At 38.9% G+C, this 18,716-nt stretch overlaps 2 protein-coding genes across 3 annotated transcripts; both read left to right on the forward strand.

Moving 5' to 3' along the window:
* The first annotated feature begins 664 nt into the window (after positions 1-664).
* Positions 665-11,579, forward strand: LOC104951143 (EGF-like repeat and discoidin I-like domain-containing protein 3). 2 transcript variants are annotated; one of them, XM_010777776.1, is made up of 10 exons: positions 665-829; positions 4,046-4,171; positions 4,262-4,393; positions 7,905-8,018; positions 8,354-8,535; positions 8,615-8,770; positions 8,879-9,023; positions 9,698-9,900; positions 9,993-10,148; positions 10,656-11,579. In XM_010777776.1, the coding sequence occupies exons 1-10, from the start codon at positions 754-756 to the stop codon at positions 10,797-10,799; spliced, it is 1,434 nt and encodes a 477-aa protein (XP_010776078.1). In that variant the 5' UTR covers positions 665-753; the 3' UTR covers positions 10,800-11,579. The 2 variants fall into 2 exon arrangements, with proteins under 2 accessions (XP_010776078.1, XP_010776079.1); XM_010777777.1 differs by having other exon boundaries at positions 9,716-9,900.
* A 1,485-nt stretch (positions 11,580-13,064) lies between these two features.
* LOC104951145 (hyaluronan and proteoglycan link protein 3-like) lies at positions 13,065-18,401 on the forward strand. Its single transcript, XM_010777779.1, has 6 exons — positions 13,065-13,129; positions 15,856-15,972; positions 16,081-16,303; positions 16,400-16,545; positions 17,055-17,357; positions 17,661-18,401. Exons 2-6 carry the CDS (start codon positions 15,861-15,863, stop codon positions 17,954-17,956), a joined length of 1,080 nt encoding a protein of 359 aa, XP_010776081.1. The 5' UTR covers positions 13,065-13,129; positions 15,856-15,860; the 3' UTR covers positions 17,957-18,401.
* The last annotated feature ends 315 nt before the right edge of the window (positions 18,402-18,716 follow it).

Here is an 18,716-nt window from a genome sequence, read left to right on the forward strand (position 1 = left end):
CGCCTATTAACCTCTCAGAAACCTTTCTGCCAACAAATCCAAGATGAGAGTATAGGCTACTTATGCAGTCAACATGTCGATGTATCCTTGGGCAAGATACTTAACCCTGAGTTGCTCCCGATGGCATGGCCAACGGTGTGTGAATGTGTGTGAATGTTAGGTCCTAGAGTAAGGTACACTGTTCTGTATGAATGGGTGTGAATGGGTGAATGACATGTAGTATGTAAAGCGCTTTGAGGGGTCTTAAAGACTGGATAAAGCGCTATATAAGTACAGTCCATTTACCATTTACTCTAATTGGAAACAACATGGATTTGACCTTTAAAGCTTTATCTTAAATATAATTACTTGTGGGGCAGTAATTGTCTTCCACCTTATATTTTGCTATGTATCCCAAGTTATTGCATAGTATAAGTATTAAATTGAGTTGCAACAAATGTTTTTGTTGGAAGAATGAGCAAAAATGCCAAGCAGCACGTCAAACAAAAGGTAACAAAATGTCACAATGTTAAACATAGGCTCAGCATTAATTAATATTCCAGGAAGCGTCCACTGTTTCTATCTGTTTACTGGCCTGCCTCTGCACTCTCCGCCCATTTAGCGTCACATGTTAATCCCGGCTCCCTCATTCATCACTTCGTCCTTCCTTTATATTCCAGTCGAGATTTCTTTTTTCCTACAGCACTTAAAGGCAGCGCCGCGTCGCCCCGAACAAACGATCCTGCGAAACAAACAAAGTGAGAGTAAACAAATATGAAACGTCCCGGACATGTTATAACAGCGACTTTGTCAACATTAACTCTTCTACTTTGTCTGTGTTCAGTCAGAGGTAAGTCCTTTTTAAACCACCGACATCGTTTTAATCGCATTCATACACAACTCCTCCTGTTGTTTATGGTTGGGTTTATACTTCTAACAGCAGTCTTCAGTCACTTTTTGAATAGAAGACTTTGGTACATAACTATGCCAACTACTCTTAACCTATTTCTTCTTTCTGTTTTCAATTTCGATGTTTGTCATTCATTCGTTAATATGTATTTTAGGCTACTTTAAGGGACTCTCCAGTTTTGTTTTTCCTACTGTTTGTTAATGTCTCTTTGTGATGGGAGAAGTGGGGGCTTTTCTGAATGACAAAAGAGGAGATGTGCTATTTTCTCGGTTATACACTGTTGTAGCTCTTGTATACCAAAGTCGTTCAATTGTACAGTTTTTTCCACATCATATAAAATCCATTACCAAATGATGAAATGACCTCAGGTTTTAGGAAAATATGCAGGGGAAAGCAGTCAACATTTAAGTTGTAAGTCTTTCATGCAATAATGTGTGATTAAAAGTCAGACTAATCTTGTATTTAATAAATAAATTAAGATATATTTTTACAAGGTGATAATGTTGCAAGAGGCACGTTTGTAAAAAAAAAAAAATCACTTGCAGTGATGAAATAAAGTAGGCTTTTCCCCCTATATTTGACTTGAGTAATTCTTTTTTATGCAGATGTATTCGTCTACTACTAAAAATTGCACTTAAAAGCTTTAGGGAATTATCAGATGAGGCTACAATTTCTCAGCCCCTTAACAAGTGTATTATATATATCTACAGACGAGTTTATTTGTAATGTTCTAAACACTGAAAGATGATTTGTTCCGTTTCAGGTTGAGAACATTCTCATACTTCTTAAGATGAAATAGCCATTTAAAAAAACTTCTCTGATCAGCTGGAAAATGTATTATCACAAAGCTGTAAGGGTAATGCTTCAAACATAATGGTCTTATATAATATGATGCATTGCTAGTTTAAACTACCCAACATCATATCAAGTTTAAACTTATTACAACCATAAACATAGACAGCAGCAAATGCAAAATGCAACATACATATTAATGCAGGACTAATATTAATCCAAAAAACATTATTGTCAAACTTTGCCCATGTTTCATTTCAGTGCACACTAAATGTAGCATATCAATGACGTGCATCCTTTTAATGAAGGTAGGTTGTAAATGCAGGACTTTCACAGGGTGGTTATCAGCCCTTAACTTTAAGTGCATCTCCAGGTATTCCCCCCCTGTGAACAATATTTTTGTATATATTATATTTTCATGAAATATTTTCCCCGACTAAACTCACAGTTTGTGTACATTCACGGGTATATGTGCCTCTTTAATGACCCGCCTGTCAGTCAGGTGTGCTGTATGTCCTCAGCCACCTGCGAGCTGCTGCACTGTCATGTTGTGTAACTCGCAGTCCTCAAAGAGCTGCAAGCAGCAGTGCAACGTGCTAATCCTGCAAGCTCTTAATCCTGCACGTGGACATATTTTGTTGTGTGTTGTCAAAATTATGTTCACTATATACGCAATAGAAAACATTAACTGCTCTCATAAAGATACCGTTCTTTAAAACATATCAGAAAAAGACAAACAAAATACATTCAAACATTTATAGGGCACCTTTTTGAGTTTTCAAATGATCAATAACCAATTTTATAAAACCACATAATATTAATGTTAAATCACATTATTACACATCTTACTCAATTCTGATTGGTCAATTTGGACAATTCATAGGTTGCTAAAAATAGCTAACACACAGCTGCTAAAACATGACCGTTGCTAAGGAGGATCAAGGTAAATACGTTTGTTTGTCAAAATGCTCAGAGTTGTTCTCATGCTGAACCATGTCTGCCCAGTTCTTAGACGTTTAACAACTCGGAAATATGTTTATAGTATATCAAAAAATGTTTGAGTACGTTAAAAAAAAAGAGGACATTTTCACAGACTCAATGTCATGCTCCATTGTTGAGGAGTAGAAGAGAAGGTCTGCAGGATTCACACATTTCCAGTTTTTACCCCAAAGATGCCAGAGAAAGTTGGATGGTGATGACTCTGCTTGGCACCTACTGACTCAACGTGCTGGTTTAAAAAGAACAAACTCACAGATGATTTGTTAAGGTTTTGTAACTTTGACAGCTCCAGTGTGACTCATAACTCTATGGCCTACCACTCCCACTGGAGGTCAAGGCCATCATTTTCCTAATCCAGCCAAGGTCTGTGACTCAGCACTTTGGGCTGAGGCTGCAGCAGCAGCAGCAGCAGCAGCAGCAGCAGCAGCAGCTGTGTTGTTACAGACGCTCAGCCAGACAGAGGAAACACATCCTCTTTTTCCCTTCCCAGTACACATTCTGATGGTAAAACTCTGAGCCTGTGATCTGACAGTGGGACAAATATCCCTCGGCTCGTTGTTTTTTTAACGTTATAACTAATATTAATAGAAGCACCTTACCAATGGGATTTTGGAATCTAGACATAGTATACTTGGGACTTAAAGTTAGGATATCTGAGGCTGCTGCTTCAGTCTAAATGAAAACATCTAATTAAAATGAATTTGAGCAATTAATATACAAATATCAATAATGCTTCAAATAAAATGTTTCAAGGCATTCAAAAACAATTATTACTTATTATGACTTATAAAAATGTAAACACTAAGAAACGTTCAGTACAAGGATCGTTTATCTCGGTGTATGACAACAATACAAATAAAATGCAGCTAATATAATAATTGAAATCTATCTCTTGATAAGTCGCCCAACTTTATGCAAGGCAACACTAAATCCCTAGAGAGCATGTTTGAACAAATGTTATTGAATTGAATGTTTATGTGATGGTACATTTGGATTTCGCCCCAATACAAATGATTTGTTTCACTTAAAATAAAGATCTAAATTCATTCATTTTGCCAGAGTGACTTGTGACAACATTCAGGAGTGTGAGCGTTTTTGGTTCAGCCCTGATTTAAACCTGTGGGTTTAAAAGGTAACAGAGATAGCATAACAGGATCAGGAGGCTAAAAGTGTGAATCTAAACAACAAGATGTTGTAGCGGCTCAACACTCTGCTTTATTATAGCTACTAGCAAGAATGTGTGTTTCTGGTGTCCAAGGCAACATTTGAAATACACCACTCTAAATGTGAAAAGCATAAGCAGTAACTGTTGTAGGACAGAGTTTGATTTAAAATGTAACTCCCTGTTTTTCCTCATTACCTCAGGTGACTTCTGTGAGGTGAATGTTTGTCTCAATGGAGGAACGTGCGTGACAGGGATAGGAGAGGATCCTTTCATCTGCATCTGTGACGATGGCTTCGCTGGAGACACCTGCAACCTGACAGAGACAGGCACGGCTAACTGGAACCTTTTGGAATAAAAGCAATGCTCGTTCAGACACCTTATTCTATTTATAACTGATTATCTCCTTCTTCTCTCAGGACCCTGCAGTCCAAACCCCTGTAAGAACGATGGGTCGTGCGATATAATCACTCCCACCAGACGAGGAGACGTTTTTAACGAGTACGTCTGCAAGTGCCAGCCTGGCTTCGAGGGAGCGCACTGCCAGATCAGTAAGTTACTTCTGATCGGATTAGTGAGTCTGAGCTGCTAACACTGTGCACTCACATACAACTACACAACATAAATACATTCGAATTGCTCTCTGAGTTGCAATTTATTTATCCAATACATTTGGAAAGCTTTTATTTAACCGTTAAGGGGTGACATGAAGGGTTTATTTTTCAATGAAGATTGTAAGGTTGAAATGAGAAAGCATTGGATAATAAGACTTGTGCCTTCTAAAGAAACAAGGGAAAGTAGATGATATAGCTGTGTGACCTCCACGTTCAGCAGACTTTTCTTAAAGTGTGAACACATGAGGATTTTCCATCCTGTCATAGCATCAGTAGTGAAAGACTTGTTGTCAGTTCAGCAGTCCCATGAAAGGGCCTCATTCAGCGAGATGTTTGGGCATTCTGTTTGGCTAAATAGTAAAAGGCCACTCAAGTCTCTTAGCATGCAGACGCCTTCCACCCAGGTTCATCTGTTTTGTGCTCAAGCTTGACCAAATCAGATGGAGAACATGATAACAGTGATTCCCATCACATCCTCTTAATACATGATTTAGACACATTTAGGGAGCTTAGGGTCATTATTGGAAGATTGGCTTTAGAATAACTAAAGGATGGAAATAGAGGATGGTTTTCTCCATGTGTTAATGTGATTATCTGAACTCTGGCCAAGACTTGGAATGAAAAACAACTCTCAGCTTTGTGTGAATGACATCTGAAAGAAAAATACGTAGAATGAAAAGTAGTTGTGCTCGGAAGAATACGTTCAGTACTTTAATTTATGCTATTACTGAAGAGGCATTTTTTGTGAATGAACAGTTCACCTCAAAGCCTACAGTCTAACCACCAATTGTAGTCTTCCTGCAGCCTGGCCGTCGACTCCCAAACTATTTCTAATTTTGTTTCAGTCAGACGTCATTGGCTTGTGTTGGGGGTGGAACCTGTCCCATAAACTATGTACAGGAAATGCACAAACATTCATAGTAAAACTAGGGTATGATTAAAAGGTATTCCAAAGGTTAAAAAGGCTAAATTAATTTGAATATGGAAATATTTAAAAAATATTTTTGCTAGAAACAGTAGAAACAATCAGAACAATTTCAAATTTGGCATGAATGTCAACAGTGTTGCTATAACATGGAAAGTAATCGCAGTTTAAATCGGGAAGGCTACTTCCAGTCCTTTCTTTTGGGAGCAACGCCTGTTTACCCGTGTTATAAGCTGCCTGTTTGTCACAGCCATGTGTTTGTAGTGACCAATCCTCTTAGTGGTTACAGGAAACAGAATTAAACTGACCCATGTGGCGTTAAGTCAACTTGTCTTCTACTTCAGGTCTGAAGTCTGGTAGAGTTCCTTAATGTGATGGGACATCACAAGTAACATAACATGTGGAGTTTTATTCCAAAATATTAAAAGATAAATGTGTGAAAGCACAGAAGTGTGAAGGCTTAAGGTAAATACTCAAGCACTCAGCGGAGGACACATTTAGCGCATTGGTAATAGCATAAAGATTACTCATGTTCAACAGGTGGTACTTTTCCCTCATGAAATTGAACCATGGCACAGCATTACATTAGAAATGACTGGAAACTGAGGAGCTGAAGTAAGAGTTATTCTCTTGAATTGTATGTGTTTTCAAGTGGATCAGCTCAGAGTGAGCAACAGGGCGTGGAGCTGCAGACTGTGACCTGCTTGCACTTATGACTGTCTAAATCAGGGGTGTCAAACTCAATTTCTTCGCAGGCCACATCAGCATTATGGTTGCACTCAAAGGGCCGGTTGTAACTTTAAGACTATATATCAAAATATATATATAAATATTTAATATATATAAAATTATGTATTATATGATATTATTGCCTCTGCATTGGATTGTTATCGGATAGAGTAATAACTTCATAATTAACTACGTCTGAAAGCAGAAGTCTATGGCAAATAATTGCAAGTCTCTTCACTGAGAATGTCACAAAATTATTTAAAAATTCTAATTCTAATTCTGAGAAAAAGGCAAATTCTAAGAAAATATGAATATTTTGAAGAAAATAAGTCAAATTCTGAGAAAAAAAACTTGTTATGAGAAAAAAAGTCAAATTCTGAGAAAAAAGTCAAATTTGAGATGCATTGTGGGATATGTAGTTTATGGGCAACGTGCTTCTGTAAATCGGCATGTAACCGTATAATAAACATATTATATCCTTTGCAAGCTCTTGAGGGGCCGCATGAAATGAAGTCGCAGGTCGGATTTGTCCCCCGGGCCTTGAGTTTGACACCCCTGGTCTAAATGCATAGGTTAGGTTTCAGGAAACGTAATAAACGTTTCAAACATCCACTCAAAACCAAACATTCCCTCTGAGAACTATGGTTTTTGACCAGATCGTAATGTATATGCAAAGACTATCATTACCAAAGGATCTCAACACATTTCCTCCAGTAAAAATGCACTGTTGATTCTTTCTCTGATCAGCTGGTTTTCTGCAGTCAGTCCCTCAGGGAAACCCAACTGTGTGTAGGAAAATAACATTGTGTTTGTTGGTCTACCATCTGAACATTGTTGAATTCAAATGTCTCTAACCATTTGGTTAAGCACCCTGCTAAGGGAATATTTTAGTTTTTTCTAAATGTAATAAGAAGAGTATAATGTTGCTGTCCTGATGAATGTTTGCATCTGTCCTACTCAGCTAAATAAACCATGTAGACAAGCTCAGCAAGCATGCCACCTTGTGGAGGTTTTTCAGTTTTACGGGTGCAGTGTTCAAAGGCTGATACAGGAAGTGGCAACATGTTTTGTTGCCATGGTTACAGTGGAGTAAAACAATGTGATTTATTGACTTATTTTACAGATTGTAAACAAAACACATTTGAAGCTCTGTTTTTGGGTTTGTCCGTTACGAATATCAGAACTGAGTTTTGTTGTTGTTCACAGTTTAGTTTCAGGGCATACAGAGAACAACAGCTCCATTTATACATTTCAATTTCCATTCATCTGCATAAACATCTAAATAAGGAATATAGTAATTGTAGATTGGTAAGGAACAACTATAATAATAATAATAATAATAATAATAATAATAATAATAATACAAATAAAAACTGATAATAAATTGAAGAGAACATCAATGAATAATAACAAAATATCACATTACATTTGTGGACTAACTGCATACAACATTTGAAATCTCTTTCTGTTCACATTCATTCAAACACAACGCTTTCACCCCTGAACAGCTGTGGTCTTTAAACGTGGTTTCCAGGATTGTCCCATCTCCTCAGTGTTGCATTTCTGTCATCGTGTTCGATTAAGGAGAAACACTTGTCACCAACTGCGTGTTAGAGACACAGTGAGGCTATTGTGGCCCTCCTCCACCTGCCTCAGCCTCCCTCTGTTCTGTCTTTCCCAGTGTCTTTCTGGGCAGGTGTGCTTCACATCTCTAACAATCGCCTTATTTGATGAAGATAAAGTTAATTTGAGGAGTTGAAAATAATAAAGCAATTTGTTTTTGTTCTTTTTCAGATGTGAACGACTGTGCAAACCAGCCCTGTAAGAATGGAGGGAAATGTCGAGATCTCGATGGAGACTACACCTGCCAGTGCCCCTCACCGTATGTTGGGAAGCAGTGCCAGCTACGTATGTTCAAAAACTACACATCGTTTTAAAGTCCTTTCTCAGATACCTGTATCCTCATGTCGCTTGCTTGCCCTTAGAAAAACGTTTTAAGCCTTTTCAAAAACAACAGATTTTCACTGATTTGCCTAAATAAAAAAAAATACCATTTGTGAGTTGTATGTATTATAACTTAATTTTTTTGTTATTGATGTTTTTAAATGTGAAATACCAAATAATGCACCTGACATTTTTTAGCACTACAATCGCAGTCAACAAAGAGGTTGCACTGTTAATTAATTCAATGTGATTGTAGTAGCTATTACAGCCTTGATAATATTTGAATGGCTCTGTCCCAGGTTGCACTTCTTTGCTCGGGATGGAGGGTGGATCAATCGTGGAGTCCCAGATTTCCGCCTCCTCTGTGCACTACGGCATTATGGGTCTTCAGCGATGGGGCCCGGATCTTGCTCGACTCAACAACCAAGGCATCGTCAACGCCTGGACGTCAGCCGCCCATGACAGGAACCCCTGGATCGAGGTGGGACGAGTGAACACTTTAAAACATGACGCTTGTGAATGAAAGCTGTGCAGCTGACTTGCTAACTTATTTACAACAGATCGATATGCAGAAGAAGATGCGTCTGACGGGCATCATCACTCAGGGAGCCAGTCGCATGGGCACGTCAGAGTACATCAAGGCGTTCAAGGTGGCAAGCAGCTTTGATGGGAACCTTTATATTACTCACAGAGCTGATGGCCAACGGAGGGACAAGGTTAGAGGCCTTCTCTTGTGATACACGGGTTATTTACAATGTTTACCAGCTGAAAACGTCCCTTTCTTTAGCTAACTTGACTATTTTCTGTGTCTGTGTGTTCCATAGGTATTCATTGGCAACGCAGATAACGACAGCACAAAGACCAACCTCTTTGACCCTCCTATCGTAGCCCAGTACATCCGCATCATCCCTGTGGTGTGCCGCAGGGCCTGCACGCTGCGCATGGAGCTGGTGGGCTGTGAACTCAATGGTAAACACACAGAAACATGCCCTTTAATTCTAATGCAACACAGCATTTGACAAACTTGGCAGATAACAATGGAGATGGAAAAAACTAATGTGATGTTAAAGAAAAAGAGCAGATGGATGACCGTAAGTTCAACCCATGTCTGGCCTCTGTGAACTTAAAGAGGGATAAACCCCTGAAGTGAGGAAAGGCTATTGTTTAGCTTTTCCTAAACTGCCTCTTGTTTGACTGTCTTTATCTGCTCTTGCTGTGGTTATAGCAAAGAACATGATGACAGACAGTATTTTCTGGGTAAACCTCACTGCGCAACAATCAAAGCAGCAATGCCAAGTTGGCTTGCATAGAGAGAGAAAAACACATTTCTGTTTTCTCCACCTCCATTATTTTGTCCTTCTTTGAACATAACAGGTAAAACATTTCAGAGAATCATTGTGAGTGTTTGTACACAGTGTGCTTGCATTCTTCTACTTTCTTCGCCACATTCTATTCCTTCTTCTTGGTCATTCGCGGGTGTATAAAATGATTTCAATCAGTCTTGTTCTCCTGAACTTTTCAAATTGTATTTAAACGGTGAACTTAATTTCTATGGGTGTATTCATCTTTTTTTCTTTCCTCTTTCCCTTTCTGTCGCTTTGGTTTCCACTCCCTCCGTCTTTCCGTCTGATTTTGATTCACAGTTCATTCAAACACGGTAGGTTGCTCAGAGCCCCTGGGAATGAAGTCCCGCCTCATCTCAGACGGGCAGCTAACGGCCTCCAGCTCTTACCGCACGTGGGGCATCGATACCTTCACTTGGCACGCTCAGTTTGCCCGACTTGATAAGCAGGGAAAGACCAACGCCTGGTCTCCTGCACACAACAACCGCTCAGAGTGGATCCAGGTAAGGGAAAACCTCAGCAGTAAAATGTGATTATTGGTTAAGGGTGTCCTTTAAAGCAAGCAGTATAACAGTTGTCCTTGTTCCCTCACCAGGTCGATCTGGAGAAGACATCGCGTCTCACAGGCATCATCACTCAGGGGGCCAAGGACTTTGGAGTGGTGCAGTTTGTGTCAATGTTTAAAGTAGTTTACAGTAACGATGGAGAGTCTTGGAGTACAGTGAAGGAGGAGAAAACGGACTCTGATAAGGTGAACCCCTCAAATGTATTGACTTGATACAGGATACTGTATATGCATGTCTTTGTAAATTAGTCAACGCAGATATTTTTTGAAAAGGTTCTTAGATTGTTTAATCATTGAAATATCTCCTTCTGAGGTGTTTCTGTCATAAACCATAGTCTCTTAAAGTCATACACAAACCTTACAGATTGTGTTAAATAAGTCCAATATGTCAGCCTCTTTCTCTTCATACAAACATATCTTTTTGCTGAACGAGTAGAACCATAGCTTCTTTTTTTGGGAGGACTAGAATATTTTTAGCTACAATAGCAGGACCAAGATGATCCAACTGTCTTTCTTTTTTTTCAGTCGTAAGGTTGTAGTATGATTTACAATCCCTGAAGACATTTGGTGGATTTATTAACTTAATGTGCAGTTTGATCTCTTTTTCAGAATTGTCACATTTAACAGAACATGCTTTGCAATAACATCCACACAATAAATCATTATTTTGTTTTAATTGTCACTCCTTTGCAGCTTTTCCAAGGCAACATCGACAACAACACCCACAAGAAGAATCTGTTCGAGCCTCCGTTCTACGCCCGATACGTGCGCGTGGTCCCCTGGGAGTGGCATGAGCGCATCACTCTGCGGGTGGAGCTGCTCGGCTGCGATGATTAAAAACTCACTTATGATGTAACAGGGCTGAGGAATGAGAGGAATGGATCTCAAACACAATCATTTGTCCTGTACTCCCTTGGGCTTCTCTGAACAACGATCCTGGACTGTAACACTTGTAGCACTTTTTGACTAGTGACCTTTTTATGTTTTATTTAATAACATTGTTTGACATTGCTCACTGAGAAACGTCTACAAAGTACAAATGGTTCAATTGTAATAGCTTTGAATAATAACTAAATGAGCTATTAGTGTTTATTATTTGTTTTCTCTAAGAATTTTAATGAATTTTCGGTTCTTTTAAGCCTGTAGACATGATAATAGGGCTCTTCACCTCATCCATCTGAGTACAACTTTGACTAATTGCTCTGTCCTTCCTTGGCTGTCCAACACTACATTTTAGTTTTAACATTCTGCATAGGGCCGATAACAAACATCCTCACAAGCACACCCACTGCATCTCACTTTGGCCGACTTTGTAGCACAATAGCAACTATAATGACGCAGGGCCTGTGCAATATAGAGTATATATGGCATTTTCAACTATCCTGGAAGAGATAGTAAAAACCTTTTTAAATATCGATCTTCAGTACCCCAATCTATCAATTTTTTCGCATTTTAGCAATTTCATTCTAATTGAATCATGTTTACAACAGTGTGAAATATGTAGACATTTGTATAGAAAATATACATTGTTTTACATTCTTTTTTATTAATATTATTCATTGTTGGTCTTTAAATGATGCCATGTATTAAATAAAAATAATTGTTTTGCACACAATATTTCTTTGTCAAGCAGCTGATATCATGAATGTCACCGGTTACATAAGCCTTTATTTCCCACTGCTTGTTATAACAGTCCTGTTTGGTCTGACAATGTCAGAGTGGGTGTAAGTGGCAGATTTCTGCATGAACAGACTGGTCAGTGAGGCCAGAGGACACAAAGGAGCATTTAGGAAGCTTCTCTGCATTGTTCAGATGTTATCATCAAAAAGACATATTTTGTGTCCAATCATTGCCCAAAGCTAACATGAAAGGAAGATATAGGATATTTTATTATTGAAGCAGAATCAAAAAGCAAACATTTTGAGGAAATAATATGCCATCAGTTGCATCCTGCTTTCTTGCACCACACTAAGCTGTTGTGAGTCTTCTCCATTTTGGACTACTGGGCTTTTGGCTGCTGTCTACTAGAGTAATTACACCCTGTTAGACACTCGTCTCCCTGCTAATCTCACAGCCCTGGTATGTTTGGCCCCTGGCAAAGTCTGTGATATAAATGAGGTGGAAGACGAAGCATTTCAAACACATCTGTCCACACTGTGTATGCCATTCCTTATATGCGTGGGAGTGTATTTATGTAACATAGCAGGGTTTGCTATAAAAGATCACAGTGCTTCGAGGTAAAAAAAAGTCAGCCAACAGCTGGGCTGATAAAGGGACCCTCTCTAGACATCTGCTTTCAGAAGGTTTAAATGAGAAGCAATGGAGTTTTCTCCCAAGATACTCCTACACAAACAGCTGCAAAACATGAGACTATTTATTAAGGAGGGTTTACTATAATTAAAACAAAAAGTGATACTCCCACTTGTGTTTGTGGGAGCAGGACACAAATAACTCATACTGGAAAGTCAATCACGTAGTGCACTTAACCTGTTTTGTAGTATAAAACGTTATCACTTTTGATAATAACTGTTGCCCTAAAAACTGAATGGTTTGGTAGAACAAGACTGTGTTTGAAATTGGAAATCGATCAACATTTTTCAGTTAAATCATTTCCTTTTATATATATTTGAATGTAGCTATTTTTGCAAACAAGTTTGGAAAATGTAATAGTAAGTCCATTTTGTACAATACATTTTAGATTGCTAAATATAATGCAAAAAACAACATTTCTTCCTATTTGACATCAGTCGAAAAACTATACATTTAAAACACTGATGGATGGGGAGTTCTCTATAGCCTACCTGACATCCTGTCCTCCCTCACTCACAGGTTGGAGAAACGCACACAGGTAAGTTTCCAGTCCTATAGCCTGATAGCGACAGAGCATTACAGCCCTACGTCTCAGTTGGAACACTGAACACTCTTATCATTAACTCACTAAACCTGCACAATATTTATATTCGACAGAAACTAGAAGAAGCTAATGTATGCCTTTTGTTCGTTGACCACAAACCCATTTAGCGCATCAGACCTTCTGCGACCTCTTGGAGAAACTCACTTGTTCCCAGCAGCAGACTTCTGACTTTTGTGCCACAGTATCAAAGCTTTCCTTTCGACAAGGATTGACACCTCGCAAGCAAAATATCAAGGTACTTGGGTTCTTTAAGGTAAGTGAGGATAAATCAAAATAGACAAAATGACTGTGTGTCAAATATAGGCTACGTAATCGTTCTTGGCTCCTAATGAGATTTCTTAATTTGTTTTATAAGCTTCATTAGCCTATAAAACAAAAATATACAGATTATTATTATGATCGCGGTGAGGTTGATTTTTGGACTGTTAGCAGTCAGGCGGATCACACCCGAGACCATTAATAAATTACCGTTTTAATTACAAAAAATCAATGTTACTTGCAATACTTCTGTGCTTGCTCGCTTATTTCGATGAGTGTTGTGCTAAAAGAAAAAGCATAATGAAACTTTTTTTGTATGCTGGATTTTTGTCCACCTTCTATATTAAAGTTGTTAATGTGCTTGTTATTTAAAAGTCTCGATTTTCTTTCAATAGCTTCGTCACGTGACCAAGTGACTCCAAATCAGTTCAGCATTTTATTATACACTTGACACAACTATTTCATTGAATTTTAATCCAGCTTCTGTTTATATAACTATCTTTTCTGATATATTTCATATCATGTGGCCCAGTGACTCCAACTCCAAACAAGGTATTATTACAGAGGACAAATGAGACACATCTCTTTTCTTTTTTTTATTGGATTTGGGTTTATAGTCCGTATGGAAGCCCATTTCCGCCACTTGAAAAAAATAAAATCCCATGAAAAGTCATCAATTAGCGAGAATTACAAAAAGTCGAATATGAGATACCAAAGAGCGAAACCACGAGAAAACAAGTCTCACATTGATGAGATAAAAAGCGTCGAAATTATGAGAAGAAAAAGGTCGACAATTTGAGATAAAAAGTCCGAATAAGAGATAACAAGTCCCGAGAAATTCAGAGATAAAAACAGTCCGATAGGAGACAAAAAGTGCGAAATAATGACATAAAAAGGTCGAAAATAACCCCGCCCGGATAAAAAAGTCGAATAACGCGCAAAGCGCCCCCTGAGATAAAGACAGGAGTGCGAAATAACGACGAGTAAAAAGCAAATTGAGTCGAGCATCCGACCCCACCGAGCTGAGATACCCATCGCGGAAGCATAAAAAGTCGAAATTATGAGATAAAAAGTCAAAATTATCAGATAAAAAGTCGAAATTATGAGATAAAAAGTCGAAATAATGAGATAAAAAGTCATAATTATGAGATAAAAAGTCGAAATTATGAGATAAAAAGTCGAAATAATGAGATAAAAAGTCATAATTATGAGATAAAAAGTCGAAATTATGAGATAAAAAGTCGAAATAATGAGATAAAAAGTCATAATTATGAGATAAGAAGTGCGCATGCGCTGCAGTGGCGCTGTCTTCAAAGGTCCCTTCATCACCTTGCTGCTCTCCACCATGCAAACGGCATCTAGTCCTAAATAAGGTAACTATTACAGGTGACTTTTGTAAATGTTAGATGTTACATATAGCCTATATTGCAGCTAAACTACAACAATGCAGTTCATAGCTTTGACATGACCTGTTATGAACTATAATATATATGCCTATAGTTTTGTGGTAACGTTCACGCCACTAATGACAATAGTGTACAGTAGGCATACTGCTGCTGTGAGTTGTAAGCCTAAGACTCTAACCCGTGAANACCTTATTTAGGACTAGATGCCGTTTGCATGGTGGAGAGCAGCAAGGTGATGAAGGGACCTTTGAAGACAGCGCCACTGCAGCGCATGCACACTTCTTATCTCATAATTATGACTTTTTATCTCATAATTATGACTTTTTATCACATTATTTCGACTTTTTATCTCATTATTTCGACTTTCTTATCTCATAATTATGACTTTTCATGGGGATTTTATTTTTTTCAAGTGGCGGAAATGGGCTTCCATAGTAATCCACTGCAGCACATGCGCATTTCTTATCTCATAATTATGACTTTTTATCTCATTATTTCGACTTTTTATCTCATAATTTCGACTTTTTATTTCATAATGATGACTTTTTATCTCATTATTTCGACTTTTTATCTCATAATTTCGACTTTTTTATCTCATAATGACTTTTCATGGGGATTTTATTTTTTTCAAGTGGCGGAAATGGGCTTCCATAGTTTTCAGTTGACACACAGACTTCTGTATTTTTAATTTTGGATGCTTCTACAGGAGATTGTCAGTAGAGGGCAGCACAACACCTTGTTAGTGAGCCCTATCTATTTTCTATGAAAATGTAATTTTGCGAATTTGACCACAATATACTCCTGATGACTGATTTATATGACATCAAACTAAATAAATTACATAGTTTTAAAGGTCTGTTTGAAGGCGACAAAATGTAAGTTAAGGGCATTTGAATGAAATAAAATCCTTTATTTAGATTTTAATAGCTTTGAGTCATGTAACCAAGTGGCTCCAAATCACTACAAAATGACACACTAAACAAATAGGATCTCTTTTGTGGGATCATGGTGTCCCCAGGTCACATGTCATGGAAGGTATTACAAAAAAGATTAAACTTTTCAGGAAATAAATGCTGAAATGTCCATACTAATATATTTACATAGAAAAGAAGGTGGACTATTATGGATGGGGATTTTATTTTTTTCAAGTGGCGGAAATGGGCTTCCATAGGAAAACTATCAAAAACAATGCAAGCATAATTATTCCACTCTGCTTTAAGGGACTTACAAGCCAAGCCAGATTCCTCTCTGCAGGCTCTAGGGTGGCACAGAGACCACTAATATCAGGATGTTTGTGTTCCTCCTGTCCCCACAGACAGGATGATGATATGTTGCATCCAAGCCCTGCTGTTGTTGGGTGCTCAGCTGGCTCTTTCAATCCCCAACAACTTCTTCTACCATGACTTTCGCAAAGGAAATGGAAACACAGAAAGTATGCACACAATCAATTAATGATTTTTGTCAAAATTGTTTTTATATGTGTTCTTTCAGTCCATCCTTTAAACTCCATTCTTGTATGTAATGTCTATATTTCCTATAGTTCACTTCAGTGGTGTGAAGCTCCATGTGGACTCTGCTCAGCCTGCAGTGTTTGCAGCCACAGGGGATAATGTCACGCTGCCATGCAGGTTTTGGTATGAGCCCGAGTTGACCTCACCAAGGGAACCCCGGGTCAAGTGGTCCTGGCAGCCTGCAGCTGGGGGACATGAGACAGACATGCTGGTGGCTATCGGCTCTCGAAGTCGAAGTTTTGGGGAATTCAGGTTGATAAAAAAATGAATAGTGATTATATATTGTTCTCTTATTAGTTACTGTATGATCTTGTTTGTCTTTTAACTCACAGTATGTCTCTTGGTCAGGGGTCGTGTGCAGATCAGACAGGATTTCCCAGGAGACGCCGCACTTGTGATGACTAACCTAATGTTAAATGATACAGGCCGTTACCACTGTGAGGTCGTGGACGGACTGGAGGACAAGAGCACTTCAGTTTATTTGGAGTTACGGGGTATATGTACACTGATACACTGCTCTCCATTCTCAAGCGGCAATAAGAGTCCAACAATGCTCTTAATTCTATTCAGAAATCAATTTTTTAAAAGATAGGCAGATGTTTAGAAGAAGACAGGCTTGTTGTAATCTTTGCACTTGATTAATATATTCTATTCTTCTGTAAAAAGAGATTCGTTTCAATCTCTTTATTGTCCCTCCAGGCAAAATTAGGTTTACAGTGGGCAAAAACACAAACATAAAAGAGGACCTGGGCAATTAATGGTAACTGTTACAGCCGACAATGAAGTAAAACATATTATTTTTCCCGTAAAACTATCAAAATATTGTAATAGTAGCTATTCTGAAGTGATGCTGAAGATTTTTTGTGGAAGAATGTTGATGAATGTAAACGGTTTTTTCACAGCAGACCTTTTTTCATAGACAAACAGGTGTTATATTAACAATAACGAGGTAAAGTGTCCCAGTGAGTAACACTGAAGGCCTCTCATCATTTCCTCCACCCAGGTGTGGTGTTTCCCTACCAGCACCCTCGTGGTCACTACCACCTCAGCTTCCTGGCAGCCCAGGAGGCCTGTGAGCAGCAGGCCTCCACACTGGCCACCTTCTCCCAGCTCTTCCAGTCCTGGAAGGAGGGCCTGAACTGGTGCAATGCAGGCTGGCTGGCTGACGGGACCGTCCAGTACCCCATGACCCAGCCCAGAGTGCCCTGCGGAGGGGACGGCCTGGCCCCAGGTGTCCGGAGCTACGGCAGACGGCACCTGCAGCTTCATCGTTATGATGTCTTTTGCTTCTCCTCTACACTCCAAGGTGAGATGGTGTGAAATCTAACAATGTGATACGTTCAAAATATGGTTCGAGAGAAGCTCTTTTTCAGAATCTATAACAGAAAAAAATGATTAAAAATGATTACGAGTGTCATCCGAATATTATCTTTATGTGCAGGACAGTTTGAAGTAAATGAGCAGAATTACCTTTATTTTAAGTCAACAGTCTCACTCTTGGACGTCTGCTGTCTAATGTTGGAGGTCTGAAACACAAACACTTTGAACTATCATATCCAGTCTGCAGAGAGTTCTCTTAATAATAACAATACATATGTTTTCTTCAAAGGTAAAGTCTACTATCTGCAACCCTCTCACACGATGAACCTGACGGAGGCCCAGCAGGCGTGCCAGGAGGACGGAGCACAAGTCGCCAAAGTGGGACAGCTGTACGCCGCCTGGAAGCTCTCAGTGCTGGACCACTGCGACGCAGGCTGGCTGGCTGACGGAAGCGTTCGGTATCCCATCACCAGGCCCCGGAGAAACTGTGGCCCCTCAGAGCCGGGGGTGCGCAGTTTCGGCTTCCCTCCTCCACAGCATAAACACGGGGTCTACTGCTACAAGTCAGGGGATGAATTAATGTAGAGCCTTTCTCGAATTGGGGGTCAGAAATGCAAAGATGGCACCATTTTCTCGAAAACGTGTATCCTTATGAGCATTCTTGTCATTATAACTGTGTAAACTTTGGAAAACTAGGCCTAAGTGTGCAGTGAGGATTAACAGGAGGGAAATAGTAGAACTTCTTTTTTTTAGATTAAAGAAAGATATATAACATGCATTCACATGTTACTTCAGATTTATGTAACATACCTTTGAGTGCTAATGCCTTGTATTTGTTTGTAGATTATGTTTGTATGGTTTTGAATACGCTTTCAAAATGATTATGAAGAACAGACAACCCATTATTACCACCTTCTTGTCTTGCGTGTAATGCAGTAATTTCCTAGAATGCATGGTTTGAGCTATTTCCGAGTAATGTCTTCACTGTCCTTTGTAAATGCATGTGACAATAAAAACGTTAGTTAGAAGAGAGTCGAGTTTCTCCTATTACTGTACGTCATCCTCCTCTCCCTCACTTGTGCAATTGACAATGACAACAAAAGAAATAGAAGAAGCAGATGGGAATCAATCAACTATGATATTCACAGGAGAAACAGAACATAAACCAAAGGCAAATTAGAAATATCAAAAAAAGATCACTTGTTTTTTACAAGACAATGTACTGTTTTCCCTCTGTGGGAAACACTACTGTGTGTGTGTGTGTGTGTGTGTGTGTGTGTGTGTGTGTGTGTGTGTGTGTGTGTGTGTGTGTGTGTGTGTGTGTGTGTGTGTGTGTGTCTTTTGA

The sequence above is a fragment of the Notothenia coriiceps genome, unplaced genomic scaffold (genome assembly GCF_000735185.1).
Source record: "Notothenia coriiceps isolate Sejong01 unplaced genomic scaffold, NC01 NC01_scaffold00018619, whole genome shotgun sequence".
Taxonomy (NCBI): domain Eukaryota; kingdom Metazoa; phylum Chordata; class Actinopteri; order Perciformes; family Nototheniidae; genus Notothenia; species Notothenia coriiceps.